Here is a 22,673-nt window from a genome sequence, read left to right as displayed (position 1 = left end):
CTACCAGCCTGTAGACCGATGGCCTAACCACGACGCCACCTAGGCCGGTGATTGAAAATAAAGACAAATTAACTGATTTTATTATGTGTGTGGTGGGAACTGGAACAAATTACTCTTCTACGTTTGATCATCCCAGAAGCAATTTGTGTTTTCTAATGCGATCATCGTTATACTGAGCGAAAGCAACAATCCGTTGCGAAGGAGACCGGCCTCGGTGGCGTCGTGATTAGGCCATCGGTCTACAAGCTAGTAGGTACTGTGTTCGGATCCATAACTGGTTCAACAAAGCCCATCGTTTGTGCTATCCTACCTGTTGGAAGCGCAAATAAAATATCCCTTGCTACCTGTCGTAAAAGAGTAGCCTATGTGGCGACAGCGGGTTTCCTCTAAAAAAAACAGTGTCAGAATGACCATATGTTTGACGTCCAATAGCCGATGATAAGATAAAAAATGTGCTCTAGTGTCGTCGTTAAATAAAACAAACTTTATCGTTGCGAAGGACTTCAGCTGTTTGTCAGTACTATATGTAATAATAGCATAATCAAGGTATTAATATAAATCCCCCCCCCCCCCCCCACCTCTTTTTCTCATAAAGGATCCCTTGTTGCTAACAGATGGAGAAAAAATAGCCTGTGTCGGTACGGCAGCTGATTTCTTCTCATATTATCTGTGTGGTCCTTAACATGAGGTTCGACATAATAATTATATATCTGTAATTAAAATGTGTTGAGGGTGTCGTTAAATAAAACATATCCTCCTTCCTTCCCACGACTGGTATTTCAAAGGCCGCTGTATGTGCTATTCTGTCTGTGTGATGGTGCATATAAAAGATCCCTTGCTACTAATAAAAGCATGTAGCGGGTTTTCTCTCTTTGACTATGTCAAAATGGCCATATGTTTAACATCCAATAGCCGATTATTAATTAATCAATGTGCTCTTGTGATTGTCGTTAAACAGAAAGAAATATTTTATTTAACGACGCACTCGACACATTTTATTTACGGTTATATGGCGTCAGACATATGATTAAGGACCACACAGATATTAAAAGAAGAAACCCGCTGTCGCCACTTCACGGGCTACACAATTAGCACCAAGGGATGTTTTATATATACCATCCCACATACAGGATAGTACATACCACGGTCTTTGATATACAAGTCATGGTGAACTGGCTGGGACGACAAATAGCCCAAATGGACCAATCGACGGGGATCGATCCCACACCGACCGCTAGCTAGCTAGCGCTGTACCACCGGGCTACGTCCCGCCCCTGTCGTTAAACAAACCAAACGTCTTCCTTTCCTGCTATTCCTAAAAGAGGATTGCCACTCCCAAGACGGGTTAAACAAACCAAACGTCTTCCTTTCCTGCTATTCCTAAAAGAGGACTGCCACTCCCAAGACGGGTTAGACAAACCAAACGTCTTCCTTTCCTGCTATTCCTAAAAGAGGACTGCCACTCCCAAGACGGGTTAGACAAACCAAACGTCTTCCTTTCCTGCTATTCCTAAAAGAGGATTGCCACTCCCAAGACGGGTTAGACAAACCAAACGTCTTCCTTTCCTGCTATTCCTAAAAGAGGACTGCCACTCCCAAGACGGGTTAAACAAACCAAACGTCTTCCTTTCCTGCTATTCCTAAAAGAGGATTGCCACTCCCAAGACGGGTTAAACAAACCAAACGTCTTCCTTTCCTGCTATTCCTAAAAGAGGATTGCCACTCCCAAGACGGGTTAAACAAATCTAAACCTGTACAACTAACTTATGTCTCTTTCGGTTTAGCTAAGTCGGTGGAGCGCTCGCCTCAGGTTCTTCTATCGTAGGATCGTACCCCGTCGGTGGACCCATTCTTCTATTGGCTTTTCCGCTGTCCCAGCCAATGTGCACGACTGGTTTATCAAATGTCATGGTATGTGCTTCCCTGTCGAAAATACATATAAAATATACCTTGCTGCAAACGGAAATATGTAGTGCGTTTCCTCCAATTATGTCAGAATTGTCAATTGTTTGACATCCAACATCCGATGATTAATAAATCGATATGGTGTCGTTAAACAAAACTATGATCAAATCCTCTAGTGGCAAGGGATATTTTGTATGCGCCATCCCACAGACAGGATAGCACATACCAGTCCTGATGCACTGGCTGGAACGAAAAATAGGAAGGACGGAAAGAAATGTTTTCTTTAACGACGCACTCAACACATTTTATTTACGATTATATGGACATATGGTTAAGGACCACACAGATATTGAGAGAGTAATCCCGCTGTCACCAATTCATGGACTACTCTTTTTGATTAGCAGCAAGGGATCTTTTATATGCACCATCCCATAGACAGGATGGTATATACCACGGCCTTTGTTACACCAGTTGTGGAGCACTGGCTGGAACGAGAAATAAGGTGGGATTTTTGGGGGTGTTTTTTTTAGTTTAAGTGCTGCAAGACCTATATGTTACGACATACAACATCCCCTGAGGACATCGTTATTAGTCCCCAACCAGTCCAACCGTAGAGAAAATATAGGTTTTGTCTCCGTCTGTCCGTCCGTCTGTCGTCTCTACGTTCGTCTGTCCAACATTTATTTTTCCGGACTTTTTTCGCAATACCTCAAGATAACATTCTTGTATCACTTAATCATGCAGAACGCCAAGCGTTTGACAGAGTTATGGCCCTTGAAAATAAAAGATACGAAAATTCGTTGGGCCCTGAATGCTGGTTGAAATATCCTTTCGCGTGGCCTACTTTGAGCTAAAGCCCTTTCTTCAAAACTTTACAGTGAACATTGCCAGAATACCACATAACTTATTGATCATCGGCTAGCGGGTGTCTTAGAGAGGAAACCCGCTATACGTTTCCATTAATAGCAAGGTATCTTTTATATGCATCACCCTACAGATATGATATCACATAGCACGGCCTTTAATATACTAGTCGTGGTGCTCAGGCTTGAAAGAGAAATAATCTAATGGACCCACTGGCGGAGATCGATCCTAAAAAAGAGTAATGTTTGTTTTATTTAACGACGCCACTAGAGCACATTTTTTATCTTATCATCGGCTATTGGACGTCAAACATATGGTCATTCTGACACTGGTTTTTTTAGAGGAAACCCGCTGTCGCCACATAGGCTACTCTTTTACGACAGGCAGCAAGGGATCTTTTATTAGCGCTTCCCACAGGCAGGATAGCACAAACCATGGCCTTTGTTGAACCAGTTATGGATCACTGGTCGGTGCAAGTGATTTACACCTACCCACTGAGCCTTGCGGAGTACTCACTCAGGGTTTGGAGTCGGTATCTGGATTAAAAATCCCATGCCTCGACTGGGATCCGAATCCAGTATCTACCAGCCTGTAGACCGATGGCCTAACCACGACACCACCGAGGCCGGTCTTTATTTAAAGGCGTATTCTCAAAATGTCAAGTGTCATATTTCTCTATTGGGTGTGTTACACCAAATACAACCAGGCGAGCGCTATATCAGTAGGCTACGACACGCCCTTGGGAAACAGGAAATGCACTAACTTCTAAAATTAATGTCAATGTACTTGTTTTTGTGATATAGACCATCCAACGTTAAGAATAAAAACAAGAAAGGCAAATAGTTTGGTATGACGATAATGATATTTTATTTGTGTCTACAAATACGTGGATCGATTCCTCGGCTAATATACTTACTATTCATCTTACAAAATGGAAGTGAATAAATGTTTGTCCAAAAGGCTGAAGTTTTCTTAATTGTTTCAAAAGCGATGTACATCAATGATTAAGTTTAATGGAATAATATAATATTGCATATTAATATTCTAAATATTAATAATGGAAATCGATTTTCTACAAGGTCAAAAGTCTCACTCTTCTAAAAGTCGTCTTTTGAGTTTGTTAACTATTTCAAAATAACAAAATAATATGATAAAGAATATTATTTTAAATATCCATAATATTAATAATCAAGAGCAATTCTTTTACAAGGTCACAAGGTCAAAACTGCCACGCTTTTCCGAAAGTGGTTTTTTGGTCTCGGTTTCCTCACTAGGTTTCTCCAACAGAGGGCGAACAGTGTGACCGTTGTAGAGTAGCGTCCCTTGAGGAGAGCCCGAATGAAACAGCAACTCGTCCTTTTCCGGCACCGGCGCCGGATAGGCCCTGAAGCTGACCACGTGATCCATGACGTCAGGTCCGACGGGTCCAGGTTTCTTGGAGTAGTCGGTCAGCGACGAGGGGTCGAGGGTGTGGATCTTGTAGCTGTTGCGATCCTTCTGGATAGTAGCATACACGTCAGAAACACGTGACGACATTGAGTTGAACTTCTTGTCACGTGGTAGAGATCCGTCAATGGAATAAGTCTGCAGAGAAAATAGGAACGCGCAGTTACACATCGAAGTACTGGTTATGAGACAGGTCCAATATTTGGCATTGTTTCTGTTCTTTCTTTCTTTCTTGCTTTATTTTTAAAACAAATTTATTTCTATTTTTAAGGGGGGGGGGGGGGGTTGTTTTGTGGGTTTTCTTCTGGTTTTGTTTTGTTGTTTGTTTGTTTTTGTTTTTGTGTGTGTTTTTTGTGGGGTTTTCTTTTTTTGGAGGGTGGGTGGGGGTGGGGGGGGGGGGGGGGGTGTTGGGTTGTACATGAACAGTTGTGGTTGTCAGTACTCGATATAATATAGCTTGTTCAGAAGACTAAGCGTTCGCGGACTTTGTGCCTAACATTACATTATTATTAGTATGGTAGAGCATGTAATTCCGGAGGGGTGAATTTTGCATCTTTTGGATGTGAAAAATACAAAAATATCTAAACTGATTGGTTTTTGGATGCCCACTCAATTGAGATATGATTGGGTCAAGGTCATACCTTAAGGTCAAGGTCAAACATGTCGGGTGCATCCAAGTAATGTTTATTCTCAATGGCATTATGTATTTTTGTAAGACATAAATGAAGACTATTAAGTAACAAAATATCAATATTTTAGTTTGACCTTGACTCTTATGTATGACCATGACCTCTGAGTGTCTCGTATCATATCTCAATCGATTGCGTATCCCTAAAACTATCAGTTTACATATTTAAATCATATTAATCGGACCATCCTTTGCCTATTTCAATGTTGATCTGGCTCAAGGTCATTAAGAGGTCACGTGACCCCCTTAATGTGGTCGAAAAAATTGTTACCTTCTATTTTCGCGTTTCTTTCATCCAAAAGATGCATTACCCACCCCTAACTCAATTTGGGCATGAAAATCCTACGGGAGCATACATTTGCTACATGCTCAACTGGACTATATGTGATACATGCCAAAAACTGTTCAAGAGCGTTCGCAATCACGAACACGTCTCTGACATCTAAACAATCGAGGGGCGAGGCGTAGCCCAGTGGTACAGCGCTCGCTCGATGCGCGGTCGTTGTTGGATCGATCCCCGTCAGTGTTTCATCTGGTCAATAAATTTCTGTAATTTGATATGAATTACTTCCAGTGTACCAGCTACTATTGTGTTTGAAGCATGTACGGGTGCTACTAAAATTAAGATGAATTAATGTTTATGTGGAACTAGGGTAGTTAAAGACTGAAACTAGCATACCATAATGTCCTAGCGGCCACCTATATTCAGCGGTCACCTGCCTTAAGCGGCCACTTTTCCCTCCCAAACGATTTATAATGTAAATGTACCTGTAATAAGCGGTCACCTGTCTAACGCGGCCAGCGGCCACCTAAATCGGATCCCAAATCGCTAAAATACCTGTATTAAGCGGTCACCTGTCTAACGCGGCCAGCGGCCACCCAAATAGCTAAAATACCTGTATTAAGCGGTCACCTGTCTAACGCGGCCAGCGGCCACCTAAATCGGATCCCAAATCGCTAAAATACCTGTATTAAGCGGTCACCTGTCTAACGCGGCCAGCGGCCACCTCAATCGGATCCCAAATCGCTAAAATACCTGTATTAAGCGGTCACCTGTTTAACGCGGCCAGCGGCCACCCAAATCGCTAAAATACCTGTATTAAGCGGCCACAGTAAAGTTTTACTATTATATAAAAAGGGATATTAGCAGTACAGACGGTAAAACAAGAAACAACAACAAATGTTTTAAAGACTACATATGTGGCAACCTGTACTTATCGGTCACCTGTCTAACGCGGCCAGCGGCCACCTAAATCGGATCCCAAATCGCTAAAATACCTGTATTAAGCGGTCACCTGTCTAACGCGACCAGTGGCCACCTAAATCGGATCCCAAATCGCTAAAATACCTGTATTAAGCGGTCACCTGTCTAACGCGGCCAGCGGCCACCCAAATCGCTAAAAATACCTGTATTAAGCGGCCACAGTAAAGTTTTACTATTATATAAAAAGGGATATTAGCAGTACAGACGGTAAAACAAGAAACAACAACAAAAGTTTTAAAGACTACATATGTGGCAACCTGTACTTATCGGTCGCCTGTCGCACAGGGGAATAGATAAAAGTGGCCGCTTAAGACAGGTTTGACTATATATATATAGCTTTAGCCACATGTACTATTGTCGTCCATGACATTCGATTTGTATATTTCATACTTACGTGAATAATTCGCTCAAACTGAAAAAACATAAAAAGAAAATATATAATTATAAAGCGAAGTAAATCATAATTTAGACAATAATAAAAACATCGTGCTCAGTTTGTTTTCATTCTTAGAAGGAACTGGGGTGTTTTTTCTATTTCTTCTCCATCCCAATTTTTTTTAACCAACTCTTCCTGTAAAGTTGAAAATAAACTAATACAGCCAACACATTGACTGGTCTTACAACGCGTGTGATATGACTGCACACTTCACGAGATGAGATATAAATCATATTTGACAAAAAACATGAAATTTTCTATTTATTATATAACTTTTGGCAATTTACCATTATTTTTTAAATGCCAGCAGCAAAATTGTTCCGGATTTCTTACAGTGAAGATAACACTTTCTACAGTAACGTTTACACATTTTAGAGTGAAATAGTGAAATTTGCACTCTAAAATGTGTTATTGTCACTGAGTGACTGATAACACTTTTAGTTCACTGATATTTTAAGATATTTCACTAAATGTTATATCATAAAGCCTCTTTCACCATTAATTGTGTCTGCTAGCGATTTAATTCATGTCGTACACGTTGGTAGTCGCAGTGGTCTTGGTGCTGTGGTAGTAGGCAACTATTGGCCTTAAGGTGTCTATATTCTAATGCTAGATACCGACTATCAGCTGTCACAACGGAGTTGGCCAACTCGATGGTTGCGTTGTAATTCCCTCAACTGCCGACTTACGACTGGTACGCTCAGTTTAACAACTAATTCGTCGTCGGAGCTGTGTACGACGAAATCGGTTTACAAGAGATTAGACTAGCAACAGGACAGTCGTAGAAGTCGAGAGATCGGCGAGTCGGCCAACTCGATCCGTCGTGTCAGTTGGTGGTCTGAACCTAGCATTAGTTTGACTACTTGCTTCAGTGGCGTTGTGGCTAAGCTATCGGTTTTTAGGGTACTACGTTCTGACTTCACATCCCAATACCGGCTTTCACGCAGAGTGAGTTTTAATGCAGATGTGTAAGACCAATAAACCAGCTTCTCTCTTCCTAACAATGGAGATATATGAACCAACTTACCAAGGACAGCATGCTTGAACCTCAATCGTAAATAATCACCAAAAAACAAGTTAAAAGGAATAAATGACAGAAACGACTAAGTTTTTGAAAAAAAAAAGAGAAAAAAAATGTTTTGAATCTCGGAGCGGCATTTAGCTCAGTCGGTAGAGCGCTCGCCTGAGATCTCTGGATGGAACCTCTCAGCGGACTCTTTGGTATTTGTCCCGTTCCAACCAGTTCCACACAACAGCGACATAATTTACAAAACTTTAAAGCATAATTAATACCGTGATATCTACATTGAGCATACTTAATACCGTGGTGTTTTGACTTCAGAATGGAAATACAACATCACAAAGCGTTTGGAAATTGTACCGAATACCGAATCAGGCACGGCGGAAGCAAGTACATATTGGGGGGTGGGGCTGACTGAGATTAAAGGTGCAAAGCAAAGTTTCTAGGGGGTTCCGTAAAATTTTTAACTCTAGATGTCCTGAAATACAAAAGTAAAATTCATCTCTGCCTTAAGATTTACATGAAATGATATGATAGATTCAGAATTATTGGAGGGGCTAGAGCCCCCCCCCCCCCCCCCCCCACCATGGCTCCCTCTGCTCCGCCGTGCCTGCAAATTCAGTGATAAAAAGCCTGAACGTACCTAATATTCTGGCTCCGTATTCATAAACGTACTTAAGTCAATGTATACTACTTGACTACATACTTAAATTACATAGATACGTGACATACTTTGACGTAAGTACATTTATGAATACGGAGCCTGCAATTTAAATACACATCTTAATTTACTATTGTTAGATTTTGCAATATCCAACAAAAGAAAACGAACCAAGTAATTTTATATTTCAAACATAACACATTTATTTATACATTTAACACCATACAAGTTCTTAACATGCAGCACTAATACAAAGGCTGTTAAGCGTAGCAAATCTATGACAACACAGTACAATGCTGAGCATCCACGTGCAGTTGAAACAGAACATACACGTGCACATAAAGCAAGCAGACTTAAACATACAAATAGAACCGAGCATACACGTGCAACAGAAACATAACATTTACTACGCACATGCAAATGAACAAACATATGCCTGCAATGCCAATAAAGCCAAACCATGCACGTGCAAATTAAACAACTTACACGTGTAAATGGAAACAGATCACACGTGCACGTAAAACAAAGCATGACGTACATGCCTACTCGTATTAACAATAACTGAAACTGATTACCTATTTAATATAACGTGGCGCGGGATTTAGCCTAGTCGATTGAGTGCTCGTCTGAGGTGCTTGCATCGCAGGATCGAACCACCTCCGTGGATCCATTCAGCTGACTGGGGTTTTTTCTCGTTCCAAACAGTACACCACAACTAGTCAAATGCCGTGGTATGTGCTTTCCTGTCTGTGGGAGAGTACATATAAAAGATACCTTGCTGCATTAAAAACAAAATGTAGCAGGTTTCCTCTGATGTCTACATGTCAGAATTACCAAATGTTCGATATCCAATAGCTGATGATTAATTAATCAATGTTCTCTAGTGGTGTCGTTAAACAAAACAAACTTTAACTTTAAGAATGATGTATTCGCTAAAGAATGCACCCTTTCAAGCACAGTAGAAAAAAAATCCTAATATCCCGTCCTTCATTGGTGGATTCTTAGATCAACTCCTGCAAACCCTAAAGATTTGAGTGATTAGTAAAAAAACCCATAAAGTTTGTTTTATTTAACGACGCCTCTAAAGCAAATTGATTTTAATCTTATCATCGGCTATTGGACGTCAAATATATGGCCATTCTGACATATTTCTTTAGAGGAAACCCGCTGCCGCCACATAGGCTACTCTTTTTCGATAAGCAGCAAGGGGTCTTTTATATGCACTTTCCCACAGACAGGACAGCACATACAACGACCTTTGATGACCGACCGCTTTACAGGCGGACACGCTACCGCTTGAGCTACATCCCGCTCCCCGGATGATTAGAACATACATCACACTCCTATCATCAGCAGAAGTGAATGGGCCTGGTAACCAATGTTCGTAATAGTAGTGGATCAAGAGGTGGGTTCTAAGTGTACGCACGCCTTCAGAAAGCTTCTGAGCACGTGCCTTAATTGCTCTAGCGTTAAGGACCCCGCTTTACGAAGCGATCTTATCGCTAAGATCACCTTAAATGTATATGGTTTCAATGCACTTAAGGTGATCTTAGCGCTAAGACCACTTCGTAAAACGGTGCCCAGGGATTTATCCTCAATTTACCCTTTTGGAGTTGCATCCTCTCCCAAGAAAACCTATGGATCTACCCTTGTACGAACAAAGACATAATTGCATAACTACATAACAAAATGTCATATATTCAAATTAACATACATTTATGTTTTACAAATTCTGAAGCGATATTAAGTATACTATCATTTAATACTTTCCCACGTGTCTGTGTAATACGGACTTGGCTGTATTCAATAACACAACAGTCTTGCATTTAAATCATGAACATAATACAACATAGCCGACAGAAACAAAAGCACTAGTTCATCAGCCATGCATTGAGCCTACATGCACAGAAAGTAAAAAAAAAAAATTAATCAACGTAACGACAAACACCAGAAGTCCATGTCCATACCGGAAGTCATGCACCGGAAGTACCAGCAGCACAGGAAGCTCAGACAGCGAAAGATCATGCGCACAGAGGCGGCGTGTCTGCGGCTGCTGGCGGCGACTTAGTCCGATGTGACTTTTTTCGCGTTACCTTCGCCATTTTCTTCTTGCGTTGCCTGTAGACGAAGATGGCGAGAACGAGCGCCACCACGATGAGTGCGATGATGCAGGCGATCAAGATGCCGGCAATGGCGCCCACGCTGAGCGCACACAGGTCGGAGCCGTCGCCGCAGTTGTTGAAACCGTTGCACTGCAGCCGCTCGTTGATGCAGAGGTCGTTGTCGCAGGCGAACTCGCCAGACTGGCACGGGGCTGGGAGGGAAAGGAGATGGAAGTCATTACTGATGTTGGTGGTAGTGATAGTGATGGTGATTGGGACCATGATGGAGATGATGAAAGAGGTATGGTACTGAAGATCTTAATGTTAAAGATAATGGTGATGATGATATTGATATTGATGATAATGGAGAAGTAAAGATGCTGATAATGGTTAAGATGACGACGATGATGATGATGATGATGATGATAGAGATGGTGATATAATATAATGTTGGTGATTATGGAGATGGTGATGATGTTAATGATGATAATGGTTGTGTTTATGATGGCACTGATGAAGATATGATGATGATGATGATGATGATACTAATGGTGATGATAAAGGTATGATGATGAAGATGATGATTATTATGATGATGATAGATATATGATGGTGCTTATGATGATGGAATTAATTATGATGATGATGATGATGATGATGATGATGATTAAGATGCTGCTGCTGTTACTAATGATGATGATAAAACATAGTATTAAAACCTCTGTCATATGACAGTCTTTCCCAGGAACACATGACCGACTAAGATATTATTAACCCACCCCTAACTCAATTAAAAATAAACGTATTGTAATATAACTGATATAACTTCTCCTTACCACAGACGCATTCATTAAACATAGGATTTTCGGGCCACTTTGGAAATGGGGAAGGGGGCACTTCCATCAACCCCACCTTAGAACATGCACGTCCAGCACCCCACCCTAGAATCCGCGCCTGAATCTCACCTTTGGTAGCTGCGGTGAAGATGACCTCAAACTGGTCAGCTACAAACTGCAGCCTCTTCATGAAGATGACGCTGACGTTGCTTTGTCCCGTGACGTAGGAGAACTCGGGTGGCGTGCTGCCGCATAGCTCGGCTGAAACGTGGTAACTACTGTCAGTAATAATACCACACTTTCTATAATTCTATGGGGGATTACCCACTATTGCGGGGGTGGGGGCAACCCCCACACTATGTATGTATGTATGATTTTATAAAATTTAATACAGTAAAAGAGGTCCTTCCCCCCCCCCCCTTCGTTACGTCATTGTTTTGTATTGTTTGTCTGTCTGTCTGTCGCCTATTATCTGCCGTATGTTTGTTTGTCCAGGGGCGTGACGTAGCCTAGTGGTAAAGAACTCGCTTGATGCGCGGTCGGTTAGGGGTCGATCCCCGTCGGTGGGCCCATTGGGCTATTTCTCGTTCCAGCAAGTGCAGCACGATTACTATATCAAAGGCTGTGGCATGTGATATCCTGTCTGTGGGATGGTGCATATAAAAGATCACTTGCTACTAACTGAAAAATGCAGCGGGTTTTCTCTCCATGACTATATGTCAAAATGATCAAATGTTTTATATCCAATAATAAATCAACGTGCTCTAGTGGTGTCGTTAAACAAAACTAACTTTAACTTTGTCTGTCTGTCCGGCTGTTTGTATGTCCGCCTGACTGTTTGTCCGTACGTCCTTCCATCTGTCTGCATGTCTGTTTTCTGTATAGTCTTAAATTTCAGTCGACGAACAGGGGACATACTCACTACTACAAAACAGGGTCATTAGGTGCAACGTTTTTACCACATAGGTTTGGGAGGTGGGTACAGGGGAAGTATGGAGGACGCATGTAACAACAGGTCTTGAAATGTGGTACTATAAACAGACGTTTTGAAGTTTTGATAGCTGAAAGCATGACATTAAGATACCCGGAGCTACAAATGTTGGATATCATTACTTTATCCAGCCAGTGCAACACGCCTGGTATGTTAAAGGCTGTGGTATGTGCTACCCTGTGTGTGGGATGGTGCATATACAATCTACTAATGCTACTAGATAAATAGATAGATAGATAGATAGATAAATAGATAGAATAGGTGTTTAACGACACCCCAACACGAAAAACACATCGGCTGTTGCGTGTCAAACTATGGTAAAGGCAAAACTGCTAATGCTACACATATATGTCAAAATGACCAAATGTTTGACATCCAACAGCCAATGATTAATAAACAAATGTGCTAAACCAATGTCGTTAAACAAAACAAATTTTAACTTTGTCTGTCTGTCTGTCTGTCTGTCTGTCTGTCTGTCCGGCTGTTTGTATGTCCGCGTGACTGTTTGTCCGGATACAGGGGGAGCACGGAGGAATCATGTATCAATAGGTCTTGAACTACTACAAAAAGACGTTTTGATGTTTGGATAGCTGAAAGCATGACATTAAGATACCCGGAGCAACAAACGTTGGATATCATTACTTTAAGATAATAATTTGGTAAACATATTACACACACGTCTGTGTGTGTGTGTGTGTGTGTGTGTGTGTGTGTGTGTGTGTGTGTGTGTGTGTGTGTGTGTGACTCTCTCTCTCTCTCTCTCTCTGTCTATTTGTCAGTCTCTATCTGTATCTGTATGTCTGTCTCTTTGTCTGGCTCTGTTATATCTCTGTGTCCGTCTGTCTCTGTCTGTCTGTCTGTCTCTCTGTCTGTCTGTCTGTCTCTCTGTATGTCTCTGTCTCTCTGCCTGTCCGTTTCCCGCTGTCTGTATATCTGTCTTTTTGTCTGTCTCTTTGTCTCTCTATATGTCTCTCTCCTCTCTATCTATCTCCCCTCTCTCTCTCTCTCTCTCTCTCTCTCTCTCTCTCTCTCTCTCTCTCTCTCTCTCTCTCTCTCTCTCTCTCTCTCTCTCTCTCTCTCTCTCTCTCTCTCTCTCTCTCTCTCTCTCTCTCTCTCTCTGTGTCTGTGTGTGTGTGTGAATAACGACTTATTACAAACTAAACAACAGCCCGTGAAGTCACTGTCAGACTCTCTACTCACGACTGATGACGTCAATGCCGGATGTTCCGTCAAGAAACTGCAGGTAGTCCTTTTCACAGCCGAAACGTGACGCGATGTAGATGGAGGTGACCTTGATAACCATGTGGGTGTTAGGGGGCGCTTCCACGGTCATGGGGCAGTTGAAGTGTTTGATGTGCTTCTCGGGCCGCCGTAGTAGCAGACGACAGGAGGGCACAGTCAGGGCGCCCAGGTTTATCGTCTGCCCGCATAACTCGTCCAGGTAGTCTGAAATGGTATGTTAAAGATCCTATGTCAAAGTTGAAGCTACGATATTTTTTTTTTCACATTTATTTATTTAATAAATATCTACAAATTAATCGATCTCACGCATAATCTTTCCATATTTAACTAAAGAATAAAGTCGTGTATTATACAATAAGAGGGGTTTCTCGAATAATTTGTGTCTAACTATAGCATGGTGACCCTCTTTGTTTCTTTGTCGGTTGTCTGCAAAGAAATAAGAAAAAGACTTAGTGTGTTAAATCAGAATGTGTATGCATTAAACAATGACGTCACTAGTTAATGCGTGTGACACACTCTCAAGGTCCACCCCACCCCCCCCACCCCCCGAAAAAAAAAAAAAAAAAAATAATAATAATAATAATAATAATAAAAAATAAAATAAAATAATTATTAGTAAAAAGGAAATGTCTACTAGTAAATGGAATTATTTGGTTTAATAATTGTATATTGACATATTATAGTTAAAGATATATACTTTATGTTTCAACTTTACAACATTATTATTAAGAAGTTGGTAATTACATGAAAGGGTCCGCCACCCATGATGGATAATTTCTATTAATTTCTAGTTATTTGTCACAAATACATATACAAATAATAAAATATGACACATGCAACTTTGAGAATGCAGTTTTGATTATGCGTGAATGGTATTACATGTAGATGCATTTATTTATTGAGTTTTTAATTTTTAACAAGAAAAAAAGAAGAAAAAAAAAGAAGAAAAAAACATACAACAATAACAAAAAAACCCAAGGAAGAAGAAGAAGTAACAATCAAATACTACGTACAGAATATTAATTTTATTTCTACTCCCCCCCCCCCTCCAAAAAAAACAACCCAAAAACAAAAAACAAAAACAAAACGCCCCCACAAAAACTGACAAGCGAAAACGACACACGCACATGCGCATACATGCACGCACGCACACGTACACAGAAATGCACACACGTAAACAAACACACAAACAAACACGAATTAAATCTTGAATTCGCCCCAGGCTATGGAATAAACAACTAATTAAGTAATTAATACTGTCACTTCTCACCTGAAATGAAAAAGAAACACAAAAACAAAAAACCCTTGAGGCTATGTATGTCATATCAATATAATGTATTGCTGCATTTCATAAAGTTACATACAACTCAATTGATTATTTAAAAGCTTTAACTTATAATTATATTATAACAACATATTACACGTGTCACTGAAACAAGTTAATCAGTGCACCACGACTGGTATATCAAAGGCCGTGGTATGTGCTATCCTCTCTGTGGGATGGTGCATATAAAAAAATCCATTGCTGTTAATGTAAATATGTAGCGGGTTTCCTCTCTAAGACTATACGTCAAAATTATCAAATGTTTGACATCCAATAGCCGATTATTAATAAATCAATGTGCTCTAGCAGTGTCGTGAAACAACAACAAACTTTAACTGAAACAAGGCATTAAACACTAAATGCATCGTAAGGAACGATATGTGGTGTGGAGGCACATACTTTAGTTTGCGTGTGTGGGGGTGGGTGCGTGGGTGGGGGGGGGGGGGGGAGACAGGCAAAAGCACATTAAAAAAAAAGTAAAATATAAAAATGTTTTAGGACTCAAGTCGGGGAATAGACAGACCTCCCCCTTACCGCCTCCTTGTTCAAACGGCATATACATGATTTCATTTTATTTCATTTCAAATTACCGGCCTCGGTGGTGTTGTGGTTAGGCCGTCGGTCTATAGGCTGGTAGGTACTGGGTTCGGATCCCAGTCGAGGCGTGGGATTTTTAATCCAGATACCGACTCCAAACCCAGAGTGAGTGCTCCGCAACGCTCAATGGGTAGGTGTAAACCACTTGCACCGACCAGTGATCCATAACTGGTTCAACAAAGGCCATGGTTTGTGCTATCCTGCCTGTGGGAAGCGCACATAAAAGATCCCTTGCTGCTAATCGGAAAGAGTAGCCAATGTAGTGGCGAAAGCGGGTTTCCTCTCGTAAATAAAATGTGTTGAGTGCGTCGTTAAATAAAACATTTCTTTCATTCTTTCATTTCAAATTATTTTCGTGCTTATATCCAATTAAGGTTCAAGCACGCTGTTTTAGGCACTCACCTCGGCTATCTAGGCTGTTATGCCAGGACAGAGGGTTTGTTGTTAGTAGTTAGTGAGGGAGAAGAGGGTGTAGTGGTCTCACACCTATCCAGTGAGTCATTAAAACTCGCCCTGGGTGGGAGCCGGTACAAGGGTTTCGAACCCAGTACCTACCAGCCTTATGTCCTATAGCTTAACCACGACACCACTGAGGCCGGTGGCCTATACATCAACACAAAATATGTTATATATCCATGGCTTCCTTGGCTTAACTACGTAAATCCCGGAAATTATATTCCTATAACGCGTCATTCATCAAATCAGTAGATAGTCTGATAAGTCAATTAAGCAAATTTACTGCTCAGCCCAAGGCATTTAGGTTGACTAATTGAATATTTAGCATTCTGCAAAAGGATGAAACATTTTTAATGTGTCAGTTATATCTGTCATGTACTTCAATAATGATATTTTCCTTCCCACTTCGTCTCCTGTCATGAACAGAAATCACTGACAAAGTCAGATGGTGTGCCCACGACAGGTGTGCTTGAACAGTTCTCTGGTGGAAGAATGCCAACAATTACCCACACCCACACACGCTTCATCACCCTCCTACACACGATTCACGGTAGAAATTTCAGTGTCCATTACTGTTTGTTACTAGAGCATATTGATTTATTCATTATCATCTGTTGGATGTCAAATATTTGGTAATTTTTACATATATAGTCTTAGAGAGGAAACTCGCTACATTTCCCCATTCCAAACAAGCAACCAACTAAAACTGTATTTACGTGTCTATACCCACCGAAAGTTCAGGCACGTCCATCCCGATCGCCACCTCCGACAAATGTCGGTTGTATCGATCGGGACAGGACCGGCCTCGGTGGCGTCGTGGTTAGGCCATCGGTCTACAGGCTGGTAGGTACTAGGTTCGGATCCCAGTCGAGGCATGGGATTTTTAATCCAGATACCGACTCCAAACACTGAATGAGTGCTCTGCAAGGCTCAATGGGTAGGTGTAAACCACTTGCACCGACCAAAGATCCATATCTGGTTCAACAAAGGCCATGGTTTGTGCTATCTTGCCTGTGGGAAGCGCAAATAAAAGATATCTTGCTGCCTGTCGTAAAAGAGTAGCCTATGTGGCGACAGCGGGTTTCCTCTAAAAAAAAAAAAACAGTGTCAGCATGACCATATTATGTTTGTCGTCCAATAGCCGATGATAAGATAAAAAAACAATGTTCTCTAGTGGCGTCGTTAAATAATTAAAAAAAAATAATAATAATAAAACGATCGGGACAGAAAGGGGGTTGTTTATTTCGATTGTTGTATATTTAAAATGAGGGAAGGGAGAATATTTAATATTGCGTCGTCTGCCTTATACAAAGGCGGCTATTGTACATTAGTTAATTATTTCAGAGCGGGCATTTGGTCCAAAAAGACGGTGAAAGACGGAACGAATACTTCAGCTTAATTTGATTACTTATAAATTTACAATTAAACTTAATTATTAACGATATTTGCCCTTTAGTTTTTTAAGGTCAGCAAATGATTGAAATTACTCACCATCAAAGACCTAGAGGTTGAAAATAACAAGATATGTCGTTAATGCACCCACCATCTTCCCCGCATGTTTATAAACACTTTAATGCTATTTTGTTTCCATCAGTAGCAATGGATCTTTTACATACACCATCCTACAAACAGCAGAGTACACACCACAACCTTTGTTATATCAGTCGCGGAACCCTGGCTGGAATGAGAAATCGCCTAATGGGTCTCTATTGGTACATATCTAAACACGAGCGCAGGGGTCGGGGGGGGGGGGGGGGGGGTCGGTGGTTAAAACCCTTCCCTGTTCAAACTAATTTCCTCCTTTTTCCCCTAATATATTTTCCGGTCGAGCATGACTCGACCCTCATATAAACATCGCTTGCTACAGACTAGACCGCCCTCTGCTAAATTTTCTTCACACGCGTTTGAAACAAGATTATAAAATCTCGTATGTAACAACTTCGCCCTGTGATACTGCATTCTTAAAAGCCTTCTTATCCATTCCACGCACTATAATGACACTCTTAACAAGTCGTTCTGTGTCGCATCAGTGAAGTGACGACGCCCATTATGTTTCATTGTTTTACTGCTTGCTGGTTCGCCGGCTCTTCCCGCGTTCGTACAGAACAAACACATAAACGTTTACAACCTAAACTTGCAGGTGTAACGATGCTGTCGCCGACAATTCGTCGCTTTAACTCCCGTTTTTAAGTCGCGACACATCGGTTGCTACGAGGAAGCATTTAACTGGCACAAGGTCTGTGATGACAAACACGCGTTATATCATTTTCATTTCATTTCAACTTATGACGAATGATTTTCGTGTTTATATCCAATTAAGGTTCAAACACGCTGTCCTGGGCACAAACATCAGCTGTCCTGGACACACACCTCAGCTATCTGGGATGTCTGTCCAGGACAGTGGGTTAGTTGTTAGTTGTTAGTGAGATGACAGAGAGAGAGAAAAGAGGGTGTAGTACACCTATCCATTGAGTCGTTAAAACTCGCTCTGAGTAGGAGCCGGTACCGGGCTGCGAACCCAGTACCTACCAGCATTAAGTCCGATGGCTTAACCACAACACCAGCGAGACCGGTGTTATATCAATATGATCCAAAACCTTACAGCTTCAGGGCGGGACGTAGTCCAGTGGTTAAGCGCTCGGATCTATCCCCATCGGTGGGTCCATTGGGAAAATGTCTCGTTCCAGCCAATGCATCACAAGACTGGTATATCAAAGACCGTGGTATGCGCTATCCTGTCTATGGGATGGTGCATATAAACGATCCCTTGCTACTAATGGAAAAATATAGCGGCTTTCCTCTCTAAGATTATATGTCAGAATTACCAAATGTTTGACATCCAATAGCCGATGATTAAAAAATGAATGTGCTTTACTGGTGTCTTTAAACAAAACAAACTTACTATACTATAGTCCTTCCCATTGTCCTACAAAAATATGCTTTTACTAAGTTCAATTTGGTTTGAAGTAAGAAAAAAAAAAGTAAAAGTGTTTTGGAAAAAAAAAAAAAAAATCATACTAATTCTGTGTGCCAGTTACAAAACAATCGGCGCAGAAATAAATAAGCTGTAATAAATTCCATAGTATGAAAATAGGTGTTCTGTGTGGGACGGACTATAGCTGTTCATTTGCTTCGAAAGGGAACCGATGAATTAACACGTAACTTTGTAACGAATAAAGTTAAAATCCATGTACAAACATATTATTTAAAAAACTTTAACAAAAAATTGAATGTAAATAATAATAAATAGTTTCTTTACAAATTGCCATCAAATAGATACAATTACAGGTATGAATTCGAAGCTTTAGGCGACATGTGGAATAGCCATTGAAGTAAAGCACGCGCAATTCTACATTTTGTCTCTGTGTACTTCATTATCGATTACTTCAGTAACAATACAGGTGAAACTGCATACATCAGAGATACATAGCAGTAATGCTAATATGAATAAATGATGTTATTAAGATTCGGGCATTTTCGTTCTAATACGGGCAAAACGTGTAGTGTGGTGTTGTGTGGTGTGGTGTGGTGTTGTGTTGTGTGGTGTGGTGTGGTGTGGTGTGGTGGTGTTGTGTGGTGTAATGTAGTTTAGTGTAATGTAGTGTAATGTAGTAGTGGTGTGGTGTAGTGTAGTGTAGTGTAGTGATGTAGTGGTGTGGTGTGGTGTGCTGTAGTGAGTGTGGTGAGTGTGGTGTGTGGTGTAGTGTAGTGAGTGTGGTATAGTGTAGTGTAGTGTAGTGTAGTGTTCTTCGTTTAAATAATGTTGAACAACATCGGATACATGAATAATATATCACCATTTATATAACATATATATATATATATATATATATATATATATATATATATGTCTGTTATATAAAATAATAATAATAATAATAATAATAATAATAATAATCTATTCTCAATTTATTTTTGTGCTTATATTTAATTATGGTTCAAGCACGCTGTCCTGGGCACACACCTCAGCTATCTGGGATGTCTGTCCATGGTAGTGGGTTAATTGTTGTTGTTAGTGGTTAGTGAGAAATAAGAGTGTGTAGTGATCTTTCACCTACCCATTGAGTCGTTAAAACTCGCTCTGGGTGGGAGCCGGTACCGGACTAGCGAACCCTGTACCTACAAGCCTTGTATCCGATGGCTTAACCGCAACACCACCGAGGCCGGTAGAGGTATATTCCTCCCACCAACAACTTATATAGTTTGTGTGAAAAAGGAACCGATGAATTGGCATATAACTCTATAATGAATAATGTTAAAACTTACTCAGTTTAAACCCATACCAACTCAAAAAACAAAACAAAACAAAAACAAAAACAAACAAAAAACAAAACATTTTTTATTAAACATTTCTGTATAAATAAAAAACGTTTGTTAACAAATTGCCATCAAGGTATATAGATTAATATCATATTTAATACAGGGGTGAAGACAAAATGCTAGAACAGCCTTAGCTGCATTGCTATCGAAGTAATCAATAATGCAGTACACAGACTCTAAAGGTATGTTGGCTGTTCCATCAGTTGTCTTCATACCTGCATTGTAAAATAAGATTTAGCCTATGCAATTTGATGATAATTTGTAAAGAACTTTTTTTCATTTTAACTGATTTTTTTTTTTATTATTTGAGTTGGCATGAGTTTAAAACTTAATAATGTTTTTATATCAATTTTAACTTTATTCGTTACAGTGTTACATGCCAATCCATCGGTTGCCTTTTCACGCAAACAGACTATATAGTGGTATTCCGGTTTTAATAGAACGCCACTCACTGTTCCTGACGCACAGGGAGGTATATATTATGACCATTTTATATAATAAAAACAAAACACAACAAATTTAAAAGGTGTATCTCCCCAGTCACCACATATTGTGATATTCTGCTTTTGATACACATGCTATATATACCGTTCAGAGCCGGTTTATCCTAGTTGCACATGTAGCACGTGCTACGGGCCCCGCACTTCAGGGAGCCCTTACAGAGCCCCGCGGTGATGTGTACATTGATTTTCCTCAGGTAATGTTTTTCATCTCCCCGAGTGGGTTGCAAAATATATACCCTGGGAAGGGGCCCTGCTGTTGTTTGTGCTACAGGCCCCGCAAATCCTTAATCCGGCTCCAAGACCGTTACCGACGCACTACATGACGGTTTGTAATAGTCTTAGTTTACTAGTGCTGGATTCCACTGGATACATGAATGATATATGATATATATTTATATAACAAGTATAGATTGAAATAAATTATTAAAACGTATATTCTCCCACCCACAACAGTTATTGTAATGTCAAAAAACCTCCACATCACCCCACTCCCACCCCCCACCCCCACCCACCCCCCCAAAAAAAAAGTCCATTACCGGCGCATTACAACATTAAAGCCTCCCCCCCCCCTCCACGTCACACATGAATTCAAACATTATTATTAGATTATGACATATAACAAACCTCATAGCATTATCTACATTTAAAAAAAATAATAATAAATACACACACACACACACACACACACACACACACACACACACACACACAAAACTCCACAATTTCCACAAATCACAGTTGCACAGACAGTTTTCAATGTTTTACAGTGTGTTTCTTATGCACAAAATGTACCTTCTGAGGCCGCCATCTGAGAAATATACTTGGTCTTCGGCATAGTACTTGGGGTATAAGACCTTAGAGTAAATGGCATCTTTTCCGTATATCTTCTTCAGCCGTCTGTTGACGGAATTCATCTGTTTGTTGTACACAGCAAAGTTCAGTCCGCGACGGACAAATTTCACAATGATAACCCTTTTGACGCCATGTTGCTTGAACCTCTCGTCGATGGACTCCAGTCTCTGGACTATCTCCTTCGGGCTGCTGCCCTCTTTGATGTCGTCTTCTCCACAATGAACTAGGACGATGTCGGGTGCAAACAGTAACACTTCGTCAAACAGGCTTTCCGGGATGTTGTCTGTTCTCAGACCTCCAAGTCCGACAAATCGGTATTCACCAGTCTCAACCTTCAAGTTCCCATTGCAAAATCGATTCAGTCGTTCGACGTAATCGCCGCCAAACACCGCTACTTTGGACATTTTTTTTTTTTAAAGTCTTATTTTTGTCAAACAAAATTTCTAGGACTAGCTTCTTCAACACATTATACAAGGTGTTGCCAAATCACCCGAAATTCGAATTTTCTTAACTTGTCAGATCATTCGTTATATAACACCAGCCAATGCTGAAAGCGTAACCAATCCCACTTAATTAATGAATGAATTAATGTTTAACGACACCCCAGCACGAAAAATGCATCGGCTATTGGGTATCAAACTATGGTAATGCAAACAAATAAGGTGGCGATCAACATCAATATAAAAATTCAAGATTTAAATAAAAACAGTGTAAAGAACTGTGCAAAAATACAAATATCACAGATAGATACTGACTTTTACTCAAAATTTCAATTTGTGCTGTATTGGCCATTCTCAAAGAGAATGTTTACACCTCTGCACCACGGCGAGGTTATAGCACGCGCAAGGGCCCCACTTAATTAAATACAGCGTTTTAGGTTAAAATCATCTTCATAAATCAAGGCTAATATTCGTTCCTCGTATTCAGCCTTGATACATGTCGTCAAGAAATCGTGCCACAAAATGCTTAAATTTCATTGGATGCGATGAGATCTGATTGCAACGAATCGCAACGCTCCTTATAGATTCCCTTGTTATTGTAAACAAAGATGGCAGCGTCAGCGTCCGTGGAAACGTGTCGTGTTTGTCACGATATGTTAAAAAAAGGTTTCGGCGGTTAATTTTTGATATTGCTTTCAAGATTGTCACATGTTACCGATGCTGTG

The 22,673-nt window shown here is 40.5% G+C and overlaps 1 protein-coding gene across 1 annotated transcript in view; it reads right to left on the bottom strand.

Moving 5' to 3' along the window:
• The window catches only part of LOC121389064, a 36,307-nt gene extending 14,395 nt beyond the window's left edge, over window positions 1–21,912 (bottom strand). Inside the window, exons 1-8 of the mRNA XM_041520680.1 lie at window positions 21,449–21,912; window positions 16,271–16,367; window positions 14,714–14,726; window positions 13,415–13,660; window positions 11,353–11,484; window positions 10,379–10,599; window positions 6,562–6,579; window positions 3,977–4,353 (exon numbers count right to left, since the gene is read on the bottom strand). Coding sequence (XP_041376614.1) covers window positions 3,977–4,353; window positions 6,562–6,579; window positions 10,379–10,599; window positions 11,353–11,484; window positions 13,415–13,660; window positions 14,714–14,726; window positions 16,271–16,367; window positions 21,449–21,912 — 1,568 coding nt within the window. The remainder of the gene's footprint in view (window positions 1–3,976; window positions 4,354–6,561; window positions 6,580–10,378; window positions 10,600–11,352; window positions 11,485–13,414; window positions 13,661–14,713; window positions 14,727–16,270; window positions 16,368–21,448) is intronic.
• Window positions 21,913–22,673: the final 761 nt, after the last annotated feature.

This window comes from Gigantopelta aegis, chromosome 14, assembly GCF_016097555.1.
Source record: "Gigantopelta aegis isolate Gae_Host chromosome 14, Gae_host_genome, whole genome shotgun sequence".
Classification (NCBI taxonomy): Eukaryota; Metazoa; Mollusca; class Gastropoda; order Neomphalida; family Peltospiridae; genus Gigantopelta; species Gigantopelta aegis.
The sequence above is the reverse complement of the archived record's forward strand: the minus strand, read 5'-3'. Positions and strand labels throughout refer to the sequence as shown.